Source organism: Pipistrellus kuhlii, unplaced genomic scaffold (genome assembly GCF_014108245.1).
Source record: "Pipistrellus kuhlii isolate mPipKuh1 unplaced genomic scaffold, mPipKuh1.p scaffold_m20_p_1, whole genome shotgun sequence".
Classification (NCBI taxonomy): Eukaryota; Metazoa; Chordata; class Mammalia; order Chiroptera; family Vespertilionidae; genus Pipistrellus; species Pipistrellus kuhlii.
The window spans coordinates 72,171,982-72,191,903 of NW_023425404.1; the positions used below are offsets into that span (position 1 = coordinate 72,171,982).

Here is a 19,922-nt window from a genome sequence, read left to right on the forward strand (position 1 = left end):
CCATCGCTTAGAAATAATTAGCTGGCTCTCCCTTCGGAGCCAGCTACTTGATGATCTGTATGCTAAAACAGACTTCTACTGGGGAATGAAAGGAAAAAGAGAAGAGTGCCAGAAGGAAACTAAGGTTTTTAAGGTAAATTTAGATTCCCTTAAAGGACAAGTGAAAAATCTCTGAAGATGCTCTAAACCCAGGGAATCCATCGTTCTTTCGTGCCTGCAGCATTTTTGTGCCCCTATTTGCTTAGCCCTATTCTCTCCTTTACATTATATGTGGAAAATAATGCACATAATACTTAGCACTTCCTTTTGATAAAGAAAACGTTTCATATTACTGAGATTTTTCCCCCCTAAAAGATGGAGGATAGCTTCCAGATGCATTTTTTTTTTTCTTACATGGACTTCCCTTCTTTAAGTATCGACTGAGGGGAGGCTTTATCAAGGTCTTTGCTCAGGAGGAGATATTAGTGGAGCACATCTAAGCGTTTGTCACTAACAGATGACTGAAAGGAGCATGTGGCAGGAAGAGAAATATACATTTGTCCAAGCAAGGTAGCTTGTTAACACTCCCCCACTCAACTTAAATTCTGAGGATAAGGACTTACAGTCTCACGCAAATCAGCTTGTAGCAGAGAAGAAAAATAAGAGTCCGACAATGATGTCTTCAATGTAAGACTGATGCATAATGTTAATTTGGAGGTTTTTGTTAAAAAAAAAAAAAAAAAAAAAAAAAAAAAAAAAAAAAAAAAAAAAAACACGGTGGAATTTCAGCTCAGAAATCCTGTGCATTCTGCTTCCCTGGGGCTGGCATCTGGACAGTGCTGTGTGAGGGGTTCTGGAAAATATGGGCTTTCCCATTTTTGTACAGCTCTTTATGATAAAGCAAGAACAATGAAAGGAAGCTCGGCGAGGATTGAGTTCTAATACAGCATTGAGCTCAGGGGTGAAGACTCCCTCAGTTCAGAAATCGATTCTGACGAATGTGTGTAGGTTAGATTTAAGACCAGACTAAGATGAACCTTTACAACACAGAGGCAGTTTTCACCCGGTATCGGCCCAAACAAAAGCATTGCTCCAACTCAGCGATGACCCAGAAAAATCCCATTGCTTGATTCTTGAAGTGTACTTTGCATGTATTAACTTGCAGCTGTACTCAAACTCCCAGTCCACCATGCCGTGAGGGCCGTCCTATTGAGCACTCGGCCATAGCATTCTCTAGAACTCAGGGAAGCCCTCGGTCTGATTGTCTGCTCCTTAGCCTCCTCTTTGTATCTGAGGAAACGCAGCCCCAGCCAAAGGCCTTGCCAAGGCGGCCGGAACCAGAACTTGAAAGCAAGTGTTTCTCAATTCCATGCTATTTCTGCTCCACACTGCTCCTTTCATTTTAAAGCTGCTCTGTTATTTGTATAGTGTTAATGGCTCTTCACAAAATATGTGTATCTGGGCTTATACATTTACATTCAAAATCATTTTCCATCCACTCACTTCATTTGGTAAGGAAGCCATCCCATCCTTTTGGATGTTACTACTGCGACAGGCAACAATTTGGCATTTCTATCAGAATGGAATTGGTGGAGAAAAGGGGACTTTAGAGCTTTGAGAAATGTTTATATTTTTGACAAACGTAATTATTATAGAGCAAGGGAACCTTAACTTAGAGGAAAACTTAAGTTGCCTTAAGCTTCAGGTACTTACAGTACAGTAGGGGGAAATGCCTTTAGTGTTCTCTTATCTGCTTTCTTTGTTAGTAATATCACTGAATTTCCTGGTTTTAACTATCACCTCAAAAAAAAAAAAAAAAAAAAGGAATCCAAATTGTACCTTCAACTGGCATTTCTTAAGCATGCAGGTCCTTGTTCCAACTAGCCCCTGGACACGTTGTTTAGGCCCCCTCACCCCACTCCACCCAAATACTCAAGGTCCACAGGGAAATCTGTCTCCATACCTCTCATACCCGCACACTGGTAGTTCCTGTATTACAATTACCATTTAGCCTAGGGGTGTCGAACTCAATCAGAGAAGGGGCCAAAATCTAAAATCCAGCCTAAATCGAGGGCCGAATGGTTTACTGAACAGTCATAAACTGTCATTGTGATGGAAACGCAGTGGAGTGCAGTGATGACAGCGCAGTGCGGGCCACATTGCAAGGCCTGGCGGGACGGATTTGGCCCGCAGGCCTTGTGTTTGACACATGTCATTTAGCCTATCATTATCACCATCATCATCATCCTCCTCCCCCTTATTCTATGAGGCAGGCTCAAAATCATGGTGCCAGCTCTCCTCAGCAGCTCCCATTGCCAATCTCTACTGCTTTACCTGTATCTGACATTTTGGCCCATCCCTGTCTCGTCCCCTGTTGTCACTTATTGCTCCTGTGCCAATAGGTTCCCTTTTATATTCGTTTGTTCTCGCTCTTCTCTCAATCTAAAAAGCCCTTCCACCATTCCATGACCATATCTTATGGCAACAATGTACTCAAATGCCACTTTCACGTGTCCTTCCTGATCCATTCAGTTAAAAGTATTTCTAGCTACCCTGAATTTCCAAAGACCTTATCCTTTACCTTTCTTATGAAGCACAGTTGTTACTTAATAAAAGTAGTACTTGTTGAGCATATACTGTGTGTCAGTGTATTTTTAATACACACACATACATACATAAGCACTTTATATACATTTTCACTTAATCCCCTGAGCAGCCCTATAAGACCCAGAGGTCCCTGTTTAATTGGTTTTAGGTACAGCTTGAACATGGGGACTTTTAAGACTCCCTGGTATTCCACTGTGTGGCAGACTGAGAACCAGTGGTAACTCCAAACCCATAAGCCACCTATTCTCCAGGAGGACGTATCACATTTGGAGCTTTCAAAACCAACGCTGGACTCCAGCCCAGTCCTAACAAACTGGAATCCCTGAGGGACAGAACCTGGGAATCCACGTGTTAGCAAAGCTTCACAGGTGATTCTGCCACATAACCAGGATGGAAAACTAGTCTCTCACTCAGTCACTGTGTCATCTCCCAATGTCACTGGACTACAGGTGATTACATATGTCTACTCCCACTTTGTTGTCCATCAACTCTGAGGAAATGTTCATATTTGATTCATCTTGATCTACTTTCTGGCACATAGCAAGGTCCCTTGTACATAATAGGTTTTAGAAACTTAAAAGTAAAATAAAAGGCCCTTTGCTGATCTTATTAAGAAAACAACGAACACCTTTACGGAATACGTATCCTCTTCATGGGACTAGGTTCTAATCTCTACTACGCCAGCCTGGAAGCAAGTCATCGCAGTGCTCTGCGGTGTGAGCCCGGGCTGGAACCCGGACTCCCCTCTGCATCTCCTGCCTTAAAGCAACTGCCAAGTGAAACAACAATCAACGTGTTTGGATAGGTGCTGTTTCACATGTTCTACAGTTTCAACATAACCTGGTTATTTGAACATAACTCGTCACATGGGGGGAGGGGGGGCGGGCGGAAACTGTTGGCATCACAAGATGGATTTGGAAAAACATATCAATTTAAAACCAAAAAGTTAATTATGTGACCCAACATACTCCGCCCCACCCTCCCGCACCCCAGACGCACATATGAACAAACACACCCTCTGATTGTTCTTTGACATTTCTTGACAACTGTTTAATTACTACATTAGTAAGTTTCTTAGCTTTCTTTTTCTTCTCAGTTCGTGCTGTTTCTCAGACTTTTCAAGTCACCTGAGCTTCTGGTTATTTAAAGGTTTATATACAGATTACCGAAGGCAGTAGATTGTCATAATGTTCCAATCAATATGAATATGCACAAAAAAATGTATACAGGGATAAATTGGAAATGACACACAAGACATACAAACCTGGATTTAGGCTCTTTTTTTGCCATTTCCAAGTCAGGCAACTCTACACGGAGAATGAACTTTCCAGAATCTCTTTTCTCACCTAAAAAAAAAAAATGGAAGTGAAAAGGACCTAAAATAGACCCTCCAAAATTTTCTTCCAAACATTATTATTTTAGAGGGTCATAAACTTTCATAATTCATTACCAGGCTTTTGGTCAAGATTAAATTAATAATCTTGCTTCTTATCCTTATTATCCAGGTGATATTTTTAAAGGCCAACAGAATCATAGTGAAATTTGCAGACTTCTTTACAATTTAGAGAGTGTTGCCCTCCATTATCTCCTTTTGTTTTTATAACATAACTGCAGAATAGTGATTATGCCCATTTCACAGAAGATGAAACTGAGATGCAGAGAGTTGACTCGCCCAGGGTAATGAAATGAGCAAATGGCAAATCTAGACCCCACCGGACCCAACTGTGATCCTCAGCGACACCTCGGCGGCCACCGGCAAAGCTGGAGATGGAGGCCCGGGAGATCTGACATGCAGGCAGCTCAGCCCAGTAGCCTGTCTGTCTCCCCAAAATGTGTTCTAGCCCAGACACCTATAAATCTCTTTCCAATAGAACACCAAGCGGGGATTTACTTAGCATACCATTTCTGAGGGTGTGATTTCCTGAGCATTTATAGATCTGTGTTTTTCCAAGAAGCTGAGTGTTCCTGATAGGGCAAGACAGATAATGATAAATGAGCACCTACTTACGCCTGGCTGGGAGGAGGACCAGGAACTGTTGACACCCCTCCTGTGAAGTTAATCAGATTCTTTTAGCTATTTCTTTATTAGCTAATGAGGACTTGCCAAAAAAAAATGTGTCTGTGATGATGTGTTAGCATCTTTGCCTCTGGGTACATTTTCAAGTATTCATAAAGTAGCTCATCCGACCAAAGCTTAAAGCAAAGGTGCATTAAATATGAATTTAGTTAACTTCAAATGTGGGTGATCGAAAAACTGCTCCTGAAAAAACCTAAATAATCCTCTTCATTGGCGTTTCCAGATGGGCGGCTCTGGGCGCCACGTGGAGGGGGACGGGGAAGAGGGGGGATGCAGAGCAGCCAGGACTCGCAGGGCAGCCGGCGGCTTGGATCCTGGTCCTGACTGACAGCAGTGTGGCTGGCTTCGGGAAACTGAATAACTTAAGGGAAACAAAAACAAAATGAGAAAGGAATTACCAGTCAAGCCCCTGGGAAGGAGAGCAGCCGCTAGGTCTTAGTGCTCCTGGGAGTCCAGAAACCGCTTCCCACCTCGGTTCCTTATGGCCATGGTTGGCAAACTGCAGCTCGTGAGCCACGTGTGGCTCTTCCGCAAAATACCACGTCTTGGGTGAGTCTATTTTGAAGAAGTGGCATTAGAAGAAGTTTAAGTTTAAAAAAATTGGCTCTCAAAAGAAATTTCAATCATTCCACTGTTGATATTTGGCACTGTTGAATAAGAGTTTGCCAACCACTGCCTTATGGCAAAGAGGGAAAAGGAATATCTCTAAAGGGATGCACTTGGAAAGGCAAACCACCTGTGAAGCTTGGTTCGCCACTGCCCTGAGTTCCGGGTCCAGTGCATCGCAGCGATGGCCTCCACGCCCTGGCTCTAGAAGACCACGCTGCACACTGCAGCAAAGTCCTGGGGACACAGCTAGAACACACACACACACACACACACACACACACACACACACACAGCTTCCATCATTCCAAAGCACAGCCACATAGATCCTTTCCACTTTCCATCCTTTCATGATTTTGATTCCCCAAAACATCATTTAATGAAGTTAACGTTTTGGCTCTTCTACATACAGCTGAGAAGCAAAGGAACTTTTTCAAGAGATGCCTTTCGTTTGGTTCTAGTGGCCTGGGCTACCGAGTGCGTATTTGGGCTAACAAAGTGAAAATCATAGCCCGGTATTCTCCTTCCTGTTTCTGCATAAGTGACCAAAAGGAGCCCCCTAAATGGTGTGGGTCTCCCTCACCCTTCGTCAGGAGGAGGTCAAGAAATAAGGAAGGAAAGAAGGCCCAAATCTTCCCACCTTCAGCCTTATGGGCACGGCAGTACATCACAGTATTACTGCTTATTCAGTATCGCCTGCAGATTTCTGTGCTCAGAAAGGGTGCATTCATGTCATCCCCACCGACTCTTTTATTCATGGAGTCTTTGGCCTTTTGCAATATCAACTCCTTCATTTGAGCCACACTTCTGAAAGGGGTTGGCCATGTAATCCTACTCGGTGTGGATCTGGAGAGAAAGAGACATCATCCATGAACAAGGGCTGATGGTGCAAATGTTTCCTTCGCAGCTCAGTGCTCAACTTTCTGGTCATTTAGCTGGTTGAAGAACTTCCTCTAAATCTTAAAAAAAGTGCCTGAGAAGTAGCAACAGCATAGATAATAATAATGCTGCCTTGGGACACGCTCAGAGTATACTATTTCTCTATTGCCGCCTGCCTTGAGGACACGGAGGCTCTTCGACAGCCATTCTGATTGCAGAGGGTAAAAGCTACTATTGGCTGTGCCAGGTGTAATTTCACATTTCTCCAAAGAAGCACTGTTCCTCTTCCATCCCAGATGTGAATGTGACCGTGTCCTGTCCTCACTGCTCTGTTCCAGGTGATCCACATCACAGGCCGGCTCCGCCTGCGGGTGTCCCTGTCCCACGGGAGGACCATCCCCAGCCAGATCATGGGCCTCGTAGTCGTGGCGCACGCCCTGCCTCCGCCTACAATCAACGAAGTCAGAATCGACTGCCATATGTTCGTCACTCGAGTAAATATGGACCTCAATATCATTTACTGTGAAAATAGGTACTTGGTTTTTGTTTCCGTTTGCCCTGCTGTATGTTGCACATTGGTGAGGGTTGGTGTTGTCAGCAGGCTGCAGGGTTCTGCTTTCCCAGGGAGGCTCATTATCAATCCCGATCTTATTTTTAACGGATGCTTGGACTGATACCAAACATGTGTGTGTGTGTTTTAATTTAAAATGTACATTGCTGCCCTGATTTGCATTGGGGATAACAATGGGATGGATTGGGATACCTAGGCATCTATGTGCTATAATTAACACCCATTTTGCCCAAAGATCCAAGGAGAGAGCAAGACTGAGACATTACTGGGAAAATGATGCAGTACAGGGTGATCAGGAGTGATGCCTTCGCCAGACCCTCTTCCTGACTCCTGATGGTCAGTGTTCACGTGGGCAGGCATTAAGCATGTTGCCTTCGTCAGCTCAGGCTGAGGCTGCTACAACAAATCACCACAGACCGGTGGCCTAAACAACAGACAGGCATTTCTCACAGTTCTGGAGGCTGGGAAGTCCAAGGTCAAAGTGCAGGCTGGTGAGATTCCCGGGGAGAGCCCTCTTCCTGGCTTACCGAAGGCTGCCTTCTGCTGTCCTCACGCACAGAGACCGAGAGCTGAGGGCTCTCCTCTATGTAAGGACTCGCATTCCATCGCAGGGCTCTATCCCCATGAACTCTTCCAAACCTCATCCAAACCAAGGGTCCTGCCTCCTAATACCATCACATGGAGGGTAAGGGCTGTAATATAGGAATTTGGGGGAAGACACATTTAGTCCATAGTACATATACGGAACCAATGAGAATCAGAGCCCCCTAGAGGAAAAAAGGACCAAACACTTGATCCTGATATAGGTCATCATCAGACTGGTCTGGGCTCTCTACACATAGAGTAAATAAAATTTGTAATTTTCACTTTCATAAACTAAAAAATAAGATGACTCATTGTGTGAATGATGTGCCGGTCCTTCCTCAGGATTGAACTTTTATAAAAGGATTTCTTGGCCTTTGGTTAAAAGTTCACTTTTTCCATTAAGCACAAAGCGAGGGACACAGAAATGGGAAATGCCCCTTCAGACCTTTCACCTAGAAGTCAGAAGCCCTCGGACTAATTTAAAGAGAAGAGGTTGCTGGGATGAGGGGAGCAGGGAAAGGAGCAGTGCAGGGGCTGCTGAGGGAGCTGTGGTGATGCTGTCTCTCCCCAGCGCTATGAGAATACAGAGTCATTTTGGAGAAGAAGCTATTGTGGCTCAGTGTCATCAGCCATGGATACAGTACATGCTCACTGAGCCCTGTGAGTTCCTATGGAGGAAAAATGAAAAAGCAGAATGGCCCTAACCAGTTTGGCTCAGTGGATAGAGCGTCAGCCTAAGGACTGAAAGGTCCCAGGTTTGATTCCCGTCAAGGGCATGTACCTTGGTTGCGGGCACATCCCCAGTAAGGGGTGTGCAGGAGGCAGCTGATTGATGTTTCTCTCTCATCGGTGTTTCTAACTCTCTATCCTCTCTGTAAAAAAAAAAAAAAAAAAAAAAAAAAAAAAAAAATCAATAAATAAATTTAAAAAAAAGAAGAAGAAAGTAAAAAGCAGAATGGCCAAGTGGCTTGGTAATTGACCTCTTCATGGCCAAGCCAAGAGGCATTCAGTCCATCGGGAAGTGAAAGGTGCTGCAGCTGAGTTAGAAATGCCAACCATTTCCAGGCAGGATTGGATTCAGAGAAAAGAATTCACTAATGGGAAAGATAGCCCCCTGATTCTTAATGTTCAGTGGGGTAGAAGATATCATGAAATAGGCACTACCTATCTAATAACAGGGTAATATGCAAATTGGTCAGGATACCTTCACATAATGACTGATCAGCAGGTTGTGTGCACAGGTGTGGGCGGGGACTTGCAGTGTTTGGGATGAGGGCAGGGGAGGCAGGGTCCAGTGGAGGGTGGCCTGTACTCCCCACATGGTGGCAGCAGCTGTGAGCGCTCCCAATAGCCGCTGCCACTTGCCCGGGGCTGGCCTTGGAGCTCTGGCGAGCCACCAATGGCCACTGCCGCTGAGAGGGCCCAAGGCTCAGGCAATGAGGGCCAGACAATACTCAAGCAAGCTGCAGAGGCTGTGATGGCTGAGGCTCAGGCAACCTCACTGCCAGCAGTGGCAGCAACAGAGGCATGATGAGGGTGTTGCCTTCCCCTGATTGCAGGGTTGCCTCCACAGAGGAAGGCCAGAGGCAGCAGCAGTGAGGGGGTAATGGGGCTGTGTCTTCCCCTGATAGGCTAGTCACCTCCTGCAGCGGGAGGCTGTGGCCAGACTGTGGCCTAGGCCCGCTCCTGGTGGGTAGTGTACCTAAGCTGTCAGTAGGACATCCACTGACGACTCCTAGACTGTGAGAAAGGGCAGGCCAGGCTGTGAGATCCCTCCCTCCAGTACAAGAATTTCATGCACCGGGCCTCTAGTTATTTAATAAGTAACTCTAAATCTATTTTTTAAGTTTTTGGTGGCATTTAGTAAAAATTGTATCATCTTAACTGTATAGTTAGCTATATCTAAGGTATTCTGGAATGGTCATAGGAAATCAGGAAGGGTATTTAGCCAAATGATTGGCTAGAGTTGGCAAGTAATAATAAAGATGTCTAACACTGAACACTTACACACACTTGGCAATGTGCAGAACTCATTATAAGGAAATTGGGGACAAAAGTAGGTTTGTAGCTGTGAGTACATGAAACAGTTTATTCTTGTATTATTCTTTATTAATTATTGTATTATTTTCCATCTGAACAACTGTAAGCCTACTTTTTGCCCCACCCTGGCTGTGCCATCTAACTCAAGTTTCTAGACAGTTCTGTGAGGCAGGTCTTGCCATTGTCTCAATCCCCCTCAGGTGATTTCAGGTGAAAGAGAAAGGTAAGTGGCTTACCTGAGGCCAAGATTTAAATCCAAATCTGACAGACTCAAAAACCTCGCACTTAGCTCCAACCTGTGGGGCCCTCATGCATTCCCTGTCTCTTATTTTCCTCAGAAGTCAGGCGAGATGGTAAGGAATTGGTCATAATAACTGCCTAGGTCCATGGTCGGCAAACTGTGACTTATGAGCCACAAGCAGCTCTGTGGCCCTTGAGTGTGGCTCTTCCACAAAATACCACGGCCTGGGCAAGTCTATTTTGAAGAAGTGGCGTTAAAAGAAGTTTAAGTTTAAAAATTTGGGCTCTCAAAAGAAATTTCAATCATTGTGCTGTTGATATTTGGCTCTGTTGACTAGTGAGTTTGCCAACCACTGGCCTAGGTAGACCTTTCACACATGTGCACCCACAGAAAAACAGCCGCAGCCCATAGAGCTGTTTATCCTGGTTTAAAATGTACAATGCTGGAGACCCAGGAGGCAGAAAGTCGAAGGATGAACCACGGTATTTCTTCTTTGGAAATATAGGTCAGCTCCCTTGATTTAGATTATCAACACCAATTCCTAAAAACAAGGGGCAGGGGAGTGTCTTGTCTTATTTACCTAACATTTACCCAGTGATTGTCCTATCCCAAAACTAGCACTTAATTTTCATGAGATCACAGACTAATTCTTTTGACATGTTCCACGGAACCAAGTGCCTTATGGTGCCACTCTAGTCATTGAGATTACATTCTGTAACCACTTTAAGCTATTTTTTCTTCACATTTAAATAAAGTTTTCTACAACCCCTTATTAGCCAATACAATAAAGCATTATTTCCTGACTGAAGATGCTAGTAATTATTAAAAAGACTAATGTGGAGGTAATTGTGTATTTTACCTACAGGAGAAGCATACTGACAGCTGCCTTCTGCTATTGCATCTTGTATTCTGGTGCAAATGTGTGTTTGGTGCAATGCTATGTCCATTTCATTCATTCATCCCCTTACCAAGCTCTGAGCTATTTTACAGGTGAGGAAACTGAGGCTCAGAGTGCAAGGTGCCAGGGGGTTCTGGTTCTCATAGAGATCGTCAGACTGTTCTGGGGCTCCCACTACACAGAGTAAGAGGTCCCTGAACACTGAGCCGGTCACCGTCACCTCAGTCCCAGGCTCTGGTACCAAGAAGTGGTTCTATTGTTTGGGAGAATTTCATTCAAATAAAAAATAAACTAAAGAGATGTCTTCCCTAAAGAATGAAGTGGATTTTTCCCTGGGTTTGTTGTTTAATTAGGGGATTGCTAACTAGAAACTAAAGCCAATCCCTAACTCTGCAGACCACCCCCTTCACCCCCCAGCCCTGTTCCCCGGGGTTCCCCGGACAGCCTCCGGCAAAGCTGACATCTAATGCTTTCAGAGGAGCTGGCAAACTTCAGAAACACCAGTGAGGGCCTCTTAATGACATCCTTGTTCCCCTCATTTGCAGAAAGGAGGTGTAAAGAGTGCAGGGAAAGCAGCTAATGGTTTCAGGAAAACACCAACTAATCTGTTTTGTACCAGAAAACCGTGGAATCCTGAGGAAATACTCCTTTTTATCAACCCATTTAGTCTTACCTTGCCAAGAATTCTACGTTTGCCAACTAGGATTTATATTGCTAGACATTTAGACATTCACTCACTGTGTAGCATGTTTTAATTATACTCCATATTATTCTGTTTTTTGTTTTATTTCTTATTTCCCTGCCTCGGGAGTCAGAGTTAACTCCCCAGCAGTGATCTCATGAGTTTCTTAAACATGTCATTTCTAAAGACTCGCTTCGTATTTGAATACATTAGAAGTCACAGACCACAAAACAAGCAGGGACAAGAAAGGGAATGAAGTAAACAGAAGGCGTATTTTAGTTTGGACTGACCAGAATGAGCCTGCACTTGGGAAGGGAGGAGGATAATAAGCATTCTGACATGTCTGTGTAAACCAGGCAGCTTCTCCCAACGTGTTTTCCAATTTTGTGCCCTTTTCCCGCGCTCCTGCCCAAGGACACTGACGTCTGGACAATCAAATGGCACCGGCTCACACACATGCAGTGCTGCGCACAAGGCTGGCAGAGCCGCTGACACGGTTTAAAGTTTCCGTGTGGACGCCACCAAAAAGTGCCAGTTAAAAGGCCAGGAGTGAGAGCCGGGTTCCCAGATGACTAAGACTAAAAAAGATAACACCCCCAGGCATCTGTGTGTCTCCGCATTCAAATTCCATCCCTTGAAATGCCAATTTGGACTTTGTGCCAAGAAGCAGCTGAAGCCCTTTTTCATGGAAATACCCAATAGAAGGCCAATCTGTTAAAATGAAAGATATCTCTAATCATTTGGTATAAACATAACATGTTTCAAATTTACTAAGTAACCTTGAACTATCTTGGCCTCTAATGAGAATCTTCCATTGTTCCTGATTCTCAATAATTCCATGGAATTATGTTGTCTAACTGTGTATTCTGATAAGAAGAAGAAGAAGAAGAAGAAGAAGAAGAAGAAGAAGAAGAAGAAGAAGAAGAAGAAGAAGAAGAAGAAGAAAAAGAAGAAGAAGAAGAAGAAGAAGAAGAAGAAGAAGAAGAAGAAGAAGAAGAAGAGGAGAAAGAACCTCTCTAATTATTTAAACACAATTGCTTGATCTAGCACATCTTCTAGTTTAGAAAAAGTCTGTTATTCGTTAAAGAAAATAACCTTATGTATAAAGGGTTTTCCCTCCAAAGGCTAAATGCTCGCAGGTACCCTGGGATAATGAAAATCGCCAGTAGGTTCATTTCTGAGACATCTGACAGTTTCTATATTTCTCCCCTTCTGAATCCCAGTCTGTTGTTCTTATTGCAGGATCAGCGATTACATGGATCTGACCCCGGTAGACATTGTGGGGAAGAGATGCTACCACTTCATCCACGCGGAGGACGTGGAAGGCATCCGGCACAGCCACCTGGACTGTAAGTACCTCTCGTGTGGGCATGGGCACAAGCTGGCGGGCTTGTCTCTGGTTCCTGTTTGGCTTCAGTGCGGGTTTCTTCCTGTGTACCTCCGAGAGGACTGTCAGCGTGCGGTGAGAAAAAGTGAGACATAAATCACTTCAACTTGTGTTGGAATGAGATTGAAAGTCGCACCTCGGGCCCAGAGAAATGGCTGGGTCTTTAGGCACTCACCTGGGATTTCATGGTCTCCTGTGCTTTCTCTCCCCTGAAGCAATGACAGAACCTTTGTCTTAAGTGCTTTCTTGACCCCTTCATTTTCTAGGGAGTGACTTTCCACTCTGAAATGTGTAGTGTCTGTTTCAAAATGTACAAGGGAGGAGACAAGGTCAAACAGGCCAGAGCCTATAAAATGCCCAGCGGACCAGCCACAGCGCCAGGGTGAGGGGAAGCCCGGGGAGCAGGGGCGGAGCACGTGGCCGGGCCAGCGCAGCCCTCAAAGGCAGGGTCTCCTTGGTGTGTTTCTGGAAAGAGGGTGATTCAGAGGAGCAGGAGGCTCCATCTCCCGAATTTCAGCCCTTTGAGTCCAGTTCCCTGCTCCTGACCTGCAGGCTGACCTCCAAGGCACCCTTTGTTGCGTTTAAGCAAAGCAGGACAGCAGTTCCCCGGCTGGGTCCATCTAGTGACCTGCACACCAGCATCCTCCTGGCGTTTTCCCTCATCAGAACCAGCTGGGCCGGGTACTGTGTGTGCGTGGGGTCTGCCCATCCCCCAGGCGACAGGCACTGACCGGGAGAGCTCTTGGGAAGGGACCGTCTCCTTCCAACCAGGGCCCTTTTAGTGGCCTTCCCATGTTCTCCTCCTAGAAGAGGAGGGCCTCCCAGCTTCCTTCCTGGAAGTTTAAAACCCTGAACGCTGCTTTTAAACACCCGCAAGGCACCACAGATGAGCTTGAAAGTGAAGCTTTTTGTAGTAAAAGCAGCCAGGTGGCCTTTGCACTTCCTTCTGCCTCCCTAGCCCCCTCCCCCCTTTCTCGCCACAGCAAGGACAGCAGTTGTTCACTCCTTTCAAACTCAGATCTTCAAAAGGATGATGGAGAGACAAAAGTCTAGCAAAGTCTCAGAGTGGGAGCGTCTCGTTCTGTGGTTTTAACCCTGAATTGGCAACAATGGCCTGGGACCAAGTTCAGTGTCAAGTTTTGTCGGTAGCTTGTCTCTGGGAAAAGCCTGCTCTCCAGCAGTCTGCACCAAGTGTGTGCCTAGGATAGCACACCAGGGACTGAGGGGACATGCTGTTGCTGTGGATGAATGGGGCGTGTGAATTGTAGAAGCAGAGGCTTTTCGGTTAATTGGAGGGAGGGAGGAGGAATGATGCTGTTTCCTGAAAGGAAACACCCAGGGTTTTTGTAGCTGGGGATTTAGAGAAAATGGAGAAAAAATCAGAATCTTTAGAGGAAGCTGAAGGTATGTAGGTATATTTTTACACCAATATAGGCCAGAGAGCCAGACTTTTAAAATGAATATTGTTTGTAGGACACTGTGGTAGGGAGAGAGTGGTGTTTTTTCCTTTGAGAATCTTAATTGAGGTCTAAATTCATAAACCTGACACTGACAAAAAAAAAAAAAGAACTTTGTCATCCTTGGTTATTATTTGGAAAACATCGTGCTTTCTCTCTGGGATTTGATTTACAGCTTGAAGAAACACAATTCCTCAAGTATAGTGGGCGAGGGCAGTTCATTCCTTCCCATAAAGCAAAGGTCTCCGACAAAATATATTTGATGCCATTCTTTCCGATCTACTTTTTCTCATTTTAAGTATCCAGAATAATTTGAAAGCGCTGAAAATAAACAACTCTGCCATTCACTATTGTGGTAGTCTCCTAATTTTTCTGGTATCTTGCCAGGTAATAAACAGAGACGGTATGCTTTCAAATTCCCTGATTTTTTTTTTCATTACTTGATATTGACATACTGGCTATTGCTTTATGATTTAGCCTACTAACAATGATTGAGTTCACTCTTTCAACTCGTACACATGACTTCTAATTTAAAATTCTTTTAATAACCTTAAACACATGAAAAACAAATAGAATGAGCTGATAATTCTGCACAGTAAAATACACTGCACATATTTAGCTATCATGCTGTGGAATAACTCCACAATGTCAAGTAGCACACAATTAGTAAAACTGTAGGGGGAGAAAAAGGAGTGTTTTGATCCTGAAGAATTTTGATCCTAATCAGATTGAAATTTCATCGCTCTTATAGAGCTTAATATCTTCAAACACACACACACACACACACACACACACACACACACACCAAACTAATGCCAATGTCAGGTTTTGCATTCTGTGACCAAAATAAAAATGCTAAAATATACAAATGCATCGTGCCTTGTACAATACACATTAGCATCATTATAAAGTAAGATTGAGTCTAAAATTGTGTGATGGAATGTCCCATGTTTACCTAATTCTCTAACTAAAGCCAGCCCAGTAACAAAATGACAGGGCATGTAATAAGTCTCGGTCTGGTCGTGTAAACATTGGGGAAAAAGGCAAAGAGCCAGCAAGCGTCTCCCTTGTCCACAGCCCTAGGCTGTTCCTGAAGATGCCTCCGCTGTGCCTTCTTGGCCGGAGAAGGTCATGATGACACTGAATCAGCTCAAGAATAAGACTGAATTCTAAAACAAAGGCATGGTTAAAAAATAAACCACATTAACTATTTAGCTTTTCTTCCTAGAGCTATTGGCACAATTCCTGGTGCTGCCCGTGAAAGACAGTTTTTAGCTGTCTGATGATATTTCTGATACTTTGATATCTGTCTTGTGCTCCAGTTTATGGATAAGATTTTGAAAAAAGACTCAGTAGACTTAAATAACTCAAAACGCTGTCTTTATCACATATCTCTTTTTTCCTGGCATAGGCAGCTGCAAATCCTTAGGTGCACTTGTCTCTAGAATAAGAAAAGTAAAAGGAAACCTCAGCTGCACCAGCATTTGACAACTCGGATAAATTGAACCAAGAACTTTGAACCATCTACTCTCCCATTAGGTTAGCAGGAGACGCCTGATAGTTCAGTGTGTTTCAACATAGAGAATCACGAAAAATCACATTATCTGTGCGTTAGTGAGTTAGTGAAATGATACTGGTATTCTGAAACCAAAGGAGTTTTAGGTCCTCTTTTTTTCACACTCCTAGGATTTTTTTCTTTTTTGTCACCTCACTGAAGTCATTGAGCCCATCTCATCAATTCTTTAGGCCAAACTGACCAAATCCACATGCCAAGGTTTGAATATTAAACCATTCAGATCACCAATTATTTGAGCATCTTTGCCTATCTCCCTCCAGCTCTCCCTTGCTAGGGAGATATTGACCACGAGATGACTAGTCCTGTCTAGTCTTGTCACCTGGAGTGGCACGTTCCAGTTACCCAGAGCATCAGTGTCACTGTTCCATGTGAACGGAGTAGCATAGCTATCTACTCCTCCACCTCTACCAGCAGCCTGGGAAATAGATGAGCACACCACAAATGCTAAACCAGACAAGAAGCTCTCCATGTACCTTCTAACCCAGCCTTTTGTCCACAGAAGATGTTGAATGTATCTTGACATGGCCCTGCGGTTCTCCCCTGGTCAAACCAACAACAACTCTCTAAAACCTGGAAAGAGTGGCCTGAAGGGAGACTTCCTCCAGGCCCAGGGCTCCGGAGCTGTGGGACTGGAGAGAAAAGAAGCCAGACACTATGGAGAGGAGGAAGCTCTCCCTCCCTGGGGCCCTGAGGGATGAGGAAACTGAGAGGGTTCTTTCCAAATGGGAGCAGGACTTCCAGCTTGTCTAAATGACCGTGTAGAGTTAAAAAGCATGGTCTGCCCAATATATTTGGAGGTGTTACAGCAGCCTAAGTATTTCTTTCTTAATTACTAAATTCTATACTTCCTAACAAAACTAATGCACAGCTACCTGGCATAATGCATTCCATGCTGTTTTGCATCAATAAACCCTACACTTTCCTCCTGAAGGCGTCTCATCACCAATGCAAGCCGACTGCTTAATGCAGGACTAATTAGTAATATTCCCTTCCAGTCTGCAGGCCCTCCATTGTAATTCCTTCCCAGCTCATTTTTTTCCACAACGCAGCATCCATCAAAGTAAGTGCCCTGCCTGCCTAGGAAACACAAGATGTCCTCCATGCATTTGTCATCTGCCACACAAACAAAGGGGGAATTTAATCGTTGATTTGGGTGTGCTGCCATTGCACTCAGTAGCGGAAGCTGGGGGTGAAGGGAGAAGGGAAGGGATCAAGTTTGATGTGTGGGCTACAGCCAGAGAGCACAGGAGACCCTCGTCCGTTTCCTGATCTTAGCCATTTTCAGGGACTTAGATGCAACCTAATCATTGTCTGGACTTCTTTCCCCAAAGCAAACGATGTTTCTGCTTCTCGCCATGTCTGACTTTTTTCAAAAGCCACTTTAGCCCATATTGTGTGTCTGTCCGCGATAGAGACTTGTCACACAGAGACAAAAGAAAGCCAGGTTTTCACACAGGAGTGAATTAGTATTATCATTTTATGTATTTTTGAGGGGTAGGGTCAGGGAGGAGTGGAAAATGCTGATTTGGGCTTTTCAAGTTCAAGGACAGGCACACTCAGAGAACACAGACTAGCATGGCTCTAACCACCCACAGGCCAGCCGTCCCTGCCGCAGTGCATTACAGAAACACAGACGGTCAGGCCTCTCCCAGGCTCCTGAATCTGGATCTGCGGTTAACAAGATCCCAGCTGACTCAATTCACGTTAAAGCTTAAGAAGTACTGACTATACTAGTATTTAAAAGGCATTGTTTTACATGGAGTAAAAGTAAATACACATCAACTAAGGATTTAAGGGCTTTATTTTAAATTTATTAGTAGTAGTAAAATATGAGTAGTGCATTGGCTCTCAGGATCTCTCGATCAGTGGTCGAGTATGTGATTATTTGCTAAAGTCTTTAAAAAGTTGTAAAAGTTTACATGTCAGTGGGCAAAGTTGAGTTCAAAAAGTAGTAATAGTCAACTCATCGTCAAAAGGCCTTCAGTTTTCTCTGCAGGTTAATAGTCTCCTATGTACTTGATTACATGTATGAATATTCCTGTTCCATTTTCCTGCTCAAGTTCATCTACCATTTCTGAGTACTTCCTATATGCAAAACTTGGTGGTACTGCTCTAAGGTTCCAAAAATAACCAATATATGGTCTCCACCTTCAAGGAGTTTGCACACTGATGGGAAAGGCGGCATGAAACAGCCCATTTTGAAAAGGGGGCATGACTATTGAGGTATATAAACAAAACACAGAAGCCCCAGAGGGAGGGGCAACTAGGGGAGGATGGAGAAGTCCCGCAGGAAGCATTTTTCCCGGGACCTTGAAAGAAGGTGGCAAGCAGCCCCGCTGGCAGAGATATCGGGGTGGGGGTGGGGGTAAGTGCACACCAGGCTTAGAAGGACATGAAGTTCAATCACACACAACGTTTTCTCCTTAATCTCAGAGAGTTAGCCAAAGCTTCGATTTGACTGATACATTCTAATACAATTCTAATGTGGATTCCTTGTGTTTTTTCTTAGCACTATTTTAATTAGTAGTTGCTTTAATTATTAAAAAAAGAAAGAAAAAAAAAGAACACATGATATTTGAGAGAAAATAACCCTAGCTCTTACAAATCATTATGGGGGGGGAGGAGGGGGAAGAGGGGAATACTTCTAAATCATCCATTTTAACCTAGAACAATTCCATTTCTACTTACAATAGCATCTTGTTCTTTACCTTCCATAAACTACATATTTTAAAAATACTTGCCTTAAAATAAACCCATTTAACGATATCCCTCATGTCTCCAAAAGACCTCAAATTTTTTTTTTACACAAATGAGTAGCATATGATTTAATTTGCGCATGTCTTTAGCATACAGTGTTGTTGTTTTCCGTAATGTAGGGTTGACTGAGGATCCGGTTATTGGAACCCATTTATGAACTTCCACATATGCCCTAGGATTTTCGGTGGGGCCTGTCAGCTAGAATTCATCTAGGTACAAATAACAGAAAACCCAAGTAAAATGACTTATACTTTCTCTGTAATTACCTTTCACTTCATGATCAAAAAACAGCTGGAGAACCACCAACCCTTAGTCCTTCACAGGCAATGCCCACAGTCAGGAAAGAGTCAGTCCTCATTTTATGTTCATTTTGGAAAGAAAAGAAAATATTCCCCTAGGTCCTCCAGGAGAGCCACCCCCTATGTCTCATTGTCCAGTGTTTCATCAAATGCCTAAACCTAAGCCACACACAGGCAGTGGTGGAATTAACATGACCGGTTTAAACAATCAAGGTCTATCCCCCGGGACTTGGGCGGAGACCATCAAACACAAAACCCTGGAGTAGAGCTGTCGCCAGAGGAAGTGACCGAATAGCTGTGCTGTGCGGGGAACAGTCAACAATCAGGACTCCGTGGGAGGGTAACATTTTCACAACAACAAAGGACGTGGGTTTCTGAAAATCTGCAGAACAAGTGAACAAATAGAATTTGTGTGGACCGCTTTAAATATCACTGATTTTATACAGAACACTAGTTTTTGAATGTCTATGCCTCTCCACTTTCATACTTCTTATTGAAGATGTTTAGTGGATTTAATGAAGTGACTGCATCCAAAACACAGGGTCCCTGAGAGGACATAAAACAAATCTGAGTGGAAGACCCACCTTCATCCCTTTTACCTTTTTGGAGTTCTCCCTACATTCCCATTTAACCACCCAGAGACTCCATCACCCTTCACTTCTAGGGGGAGGAGAAGAATTCAGCCAGGCCAGACACACACCTCCACACACACCCATGCTTCCCATCATGGTTGTCACTATTATAAATTTATTAGTGACAATAACTGACAAAAGTCTATCTTCCAGCCGAAACTGGTTTGGCTCAGTAGATAGAGCGTCGGCCTGCGGACTGAAGGGTCCCGGGTTCAATTCCGGTCAAGGGCATGTACCTTGGTTGTGGGCACATCCCTGGTGGGGGGTGTGCAGAAGGCAGCTGATTGATGTTTCTCTGTCATCGCTGTTTCTAACTCTCTATTTCCCTTCTTCTCTGTAAAAATCAATAAAATATATATATATATATATATATATATTTTTAAAGTCTATCTCCCATTCAAAGGCAAATAGAAGCAAAGACAAACAGAAAAAGAGTCTCACTGTCCAGGACTATCTCATATTCCAACCGTAAACCAACTACTGGCACAGGGAGTGGGATTTCTGTGAGTCATGGAGACTGCTATAGGAGGAGAGGCCCACAGCAGGTGCCTGGCACAGCGGAGACATTAAAAACAATATTCAGTGAAAGAGAATAAATCCACCATTTCCCTCATTTTTTAGCCATGATTCTTTCTTAATTCCATGTTGA

General features: G+C 44.0%; 1 protein-coding gene across 5 annotated transcripts in view; it reads left to right on the top strand.

The window, feature by feature from the left end:
• The window catches only part of NPAS3 (neuronal PAS domain protein 3), an 865,816-nt gene that overhangs the window by 828,441 nt on the left and 17,453 nt on the right, over positions 1-19,922 (top strand). For all 5 annotated transcript variants that reach the window (XM_045585294.1, XM_036451409.2, XM_045585289.1 and 2 more), the window contains 2 exons: positions 6,487-6,680; positions 12,408-12,514. In XM_045585294.1, the coding sequence (XP_045441250.1) occupies positions 6,487-6,680; positions 12,408-12,514 (301 nt within the window). The remainder of the gene's footprint in view (positions 1-6,486; positions 6,681-12,407; positions 12,515-19,922) is intronic.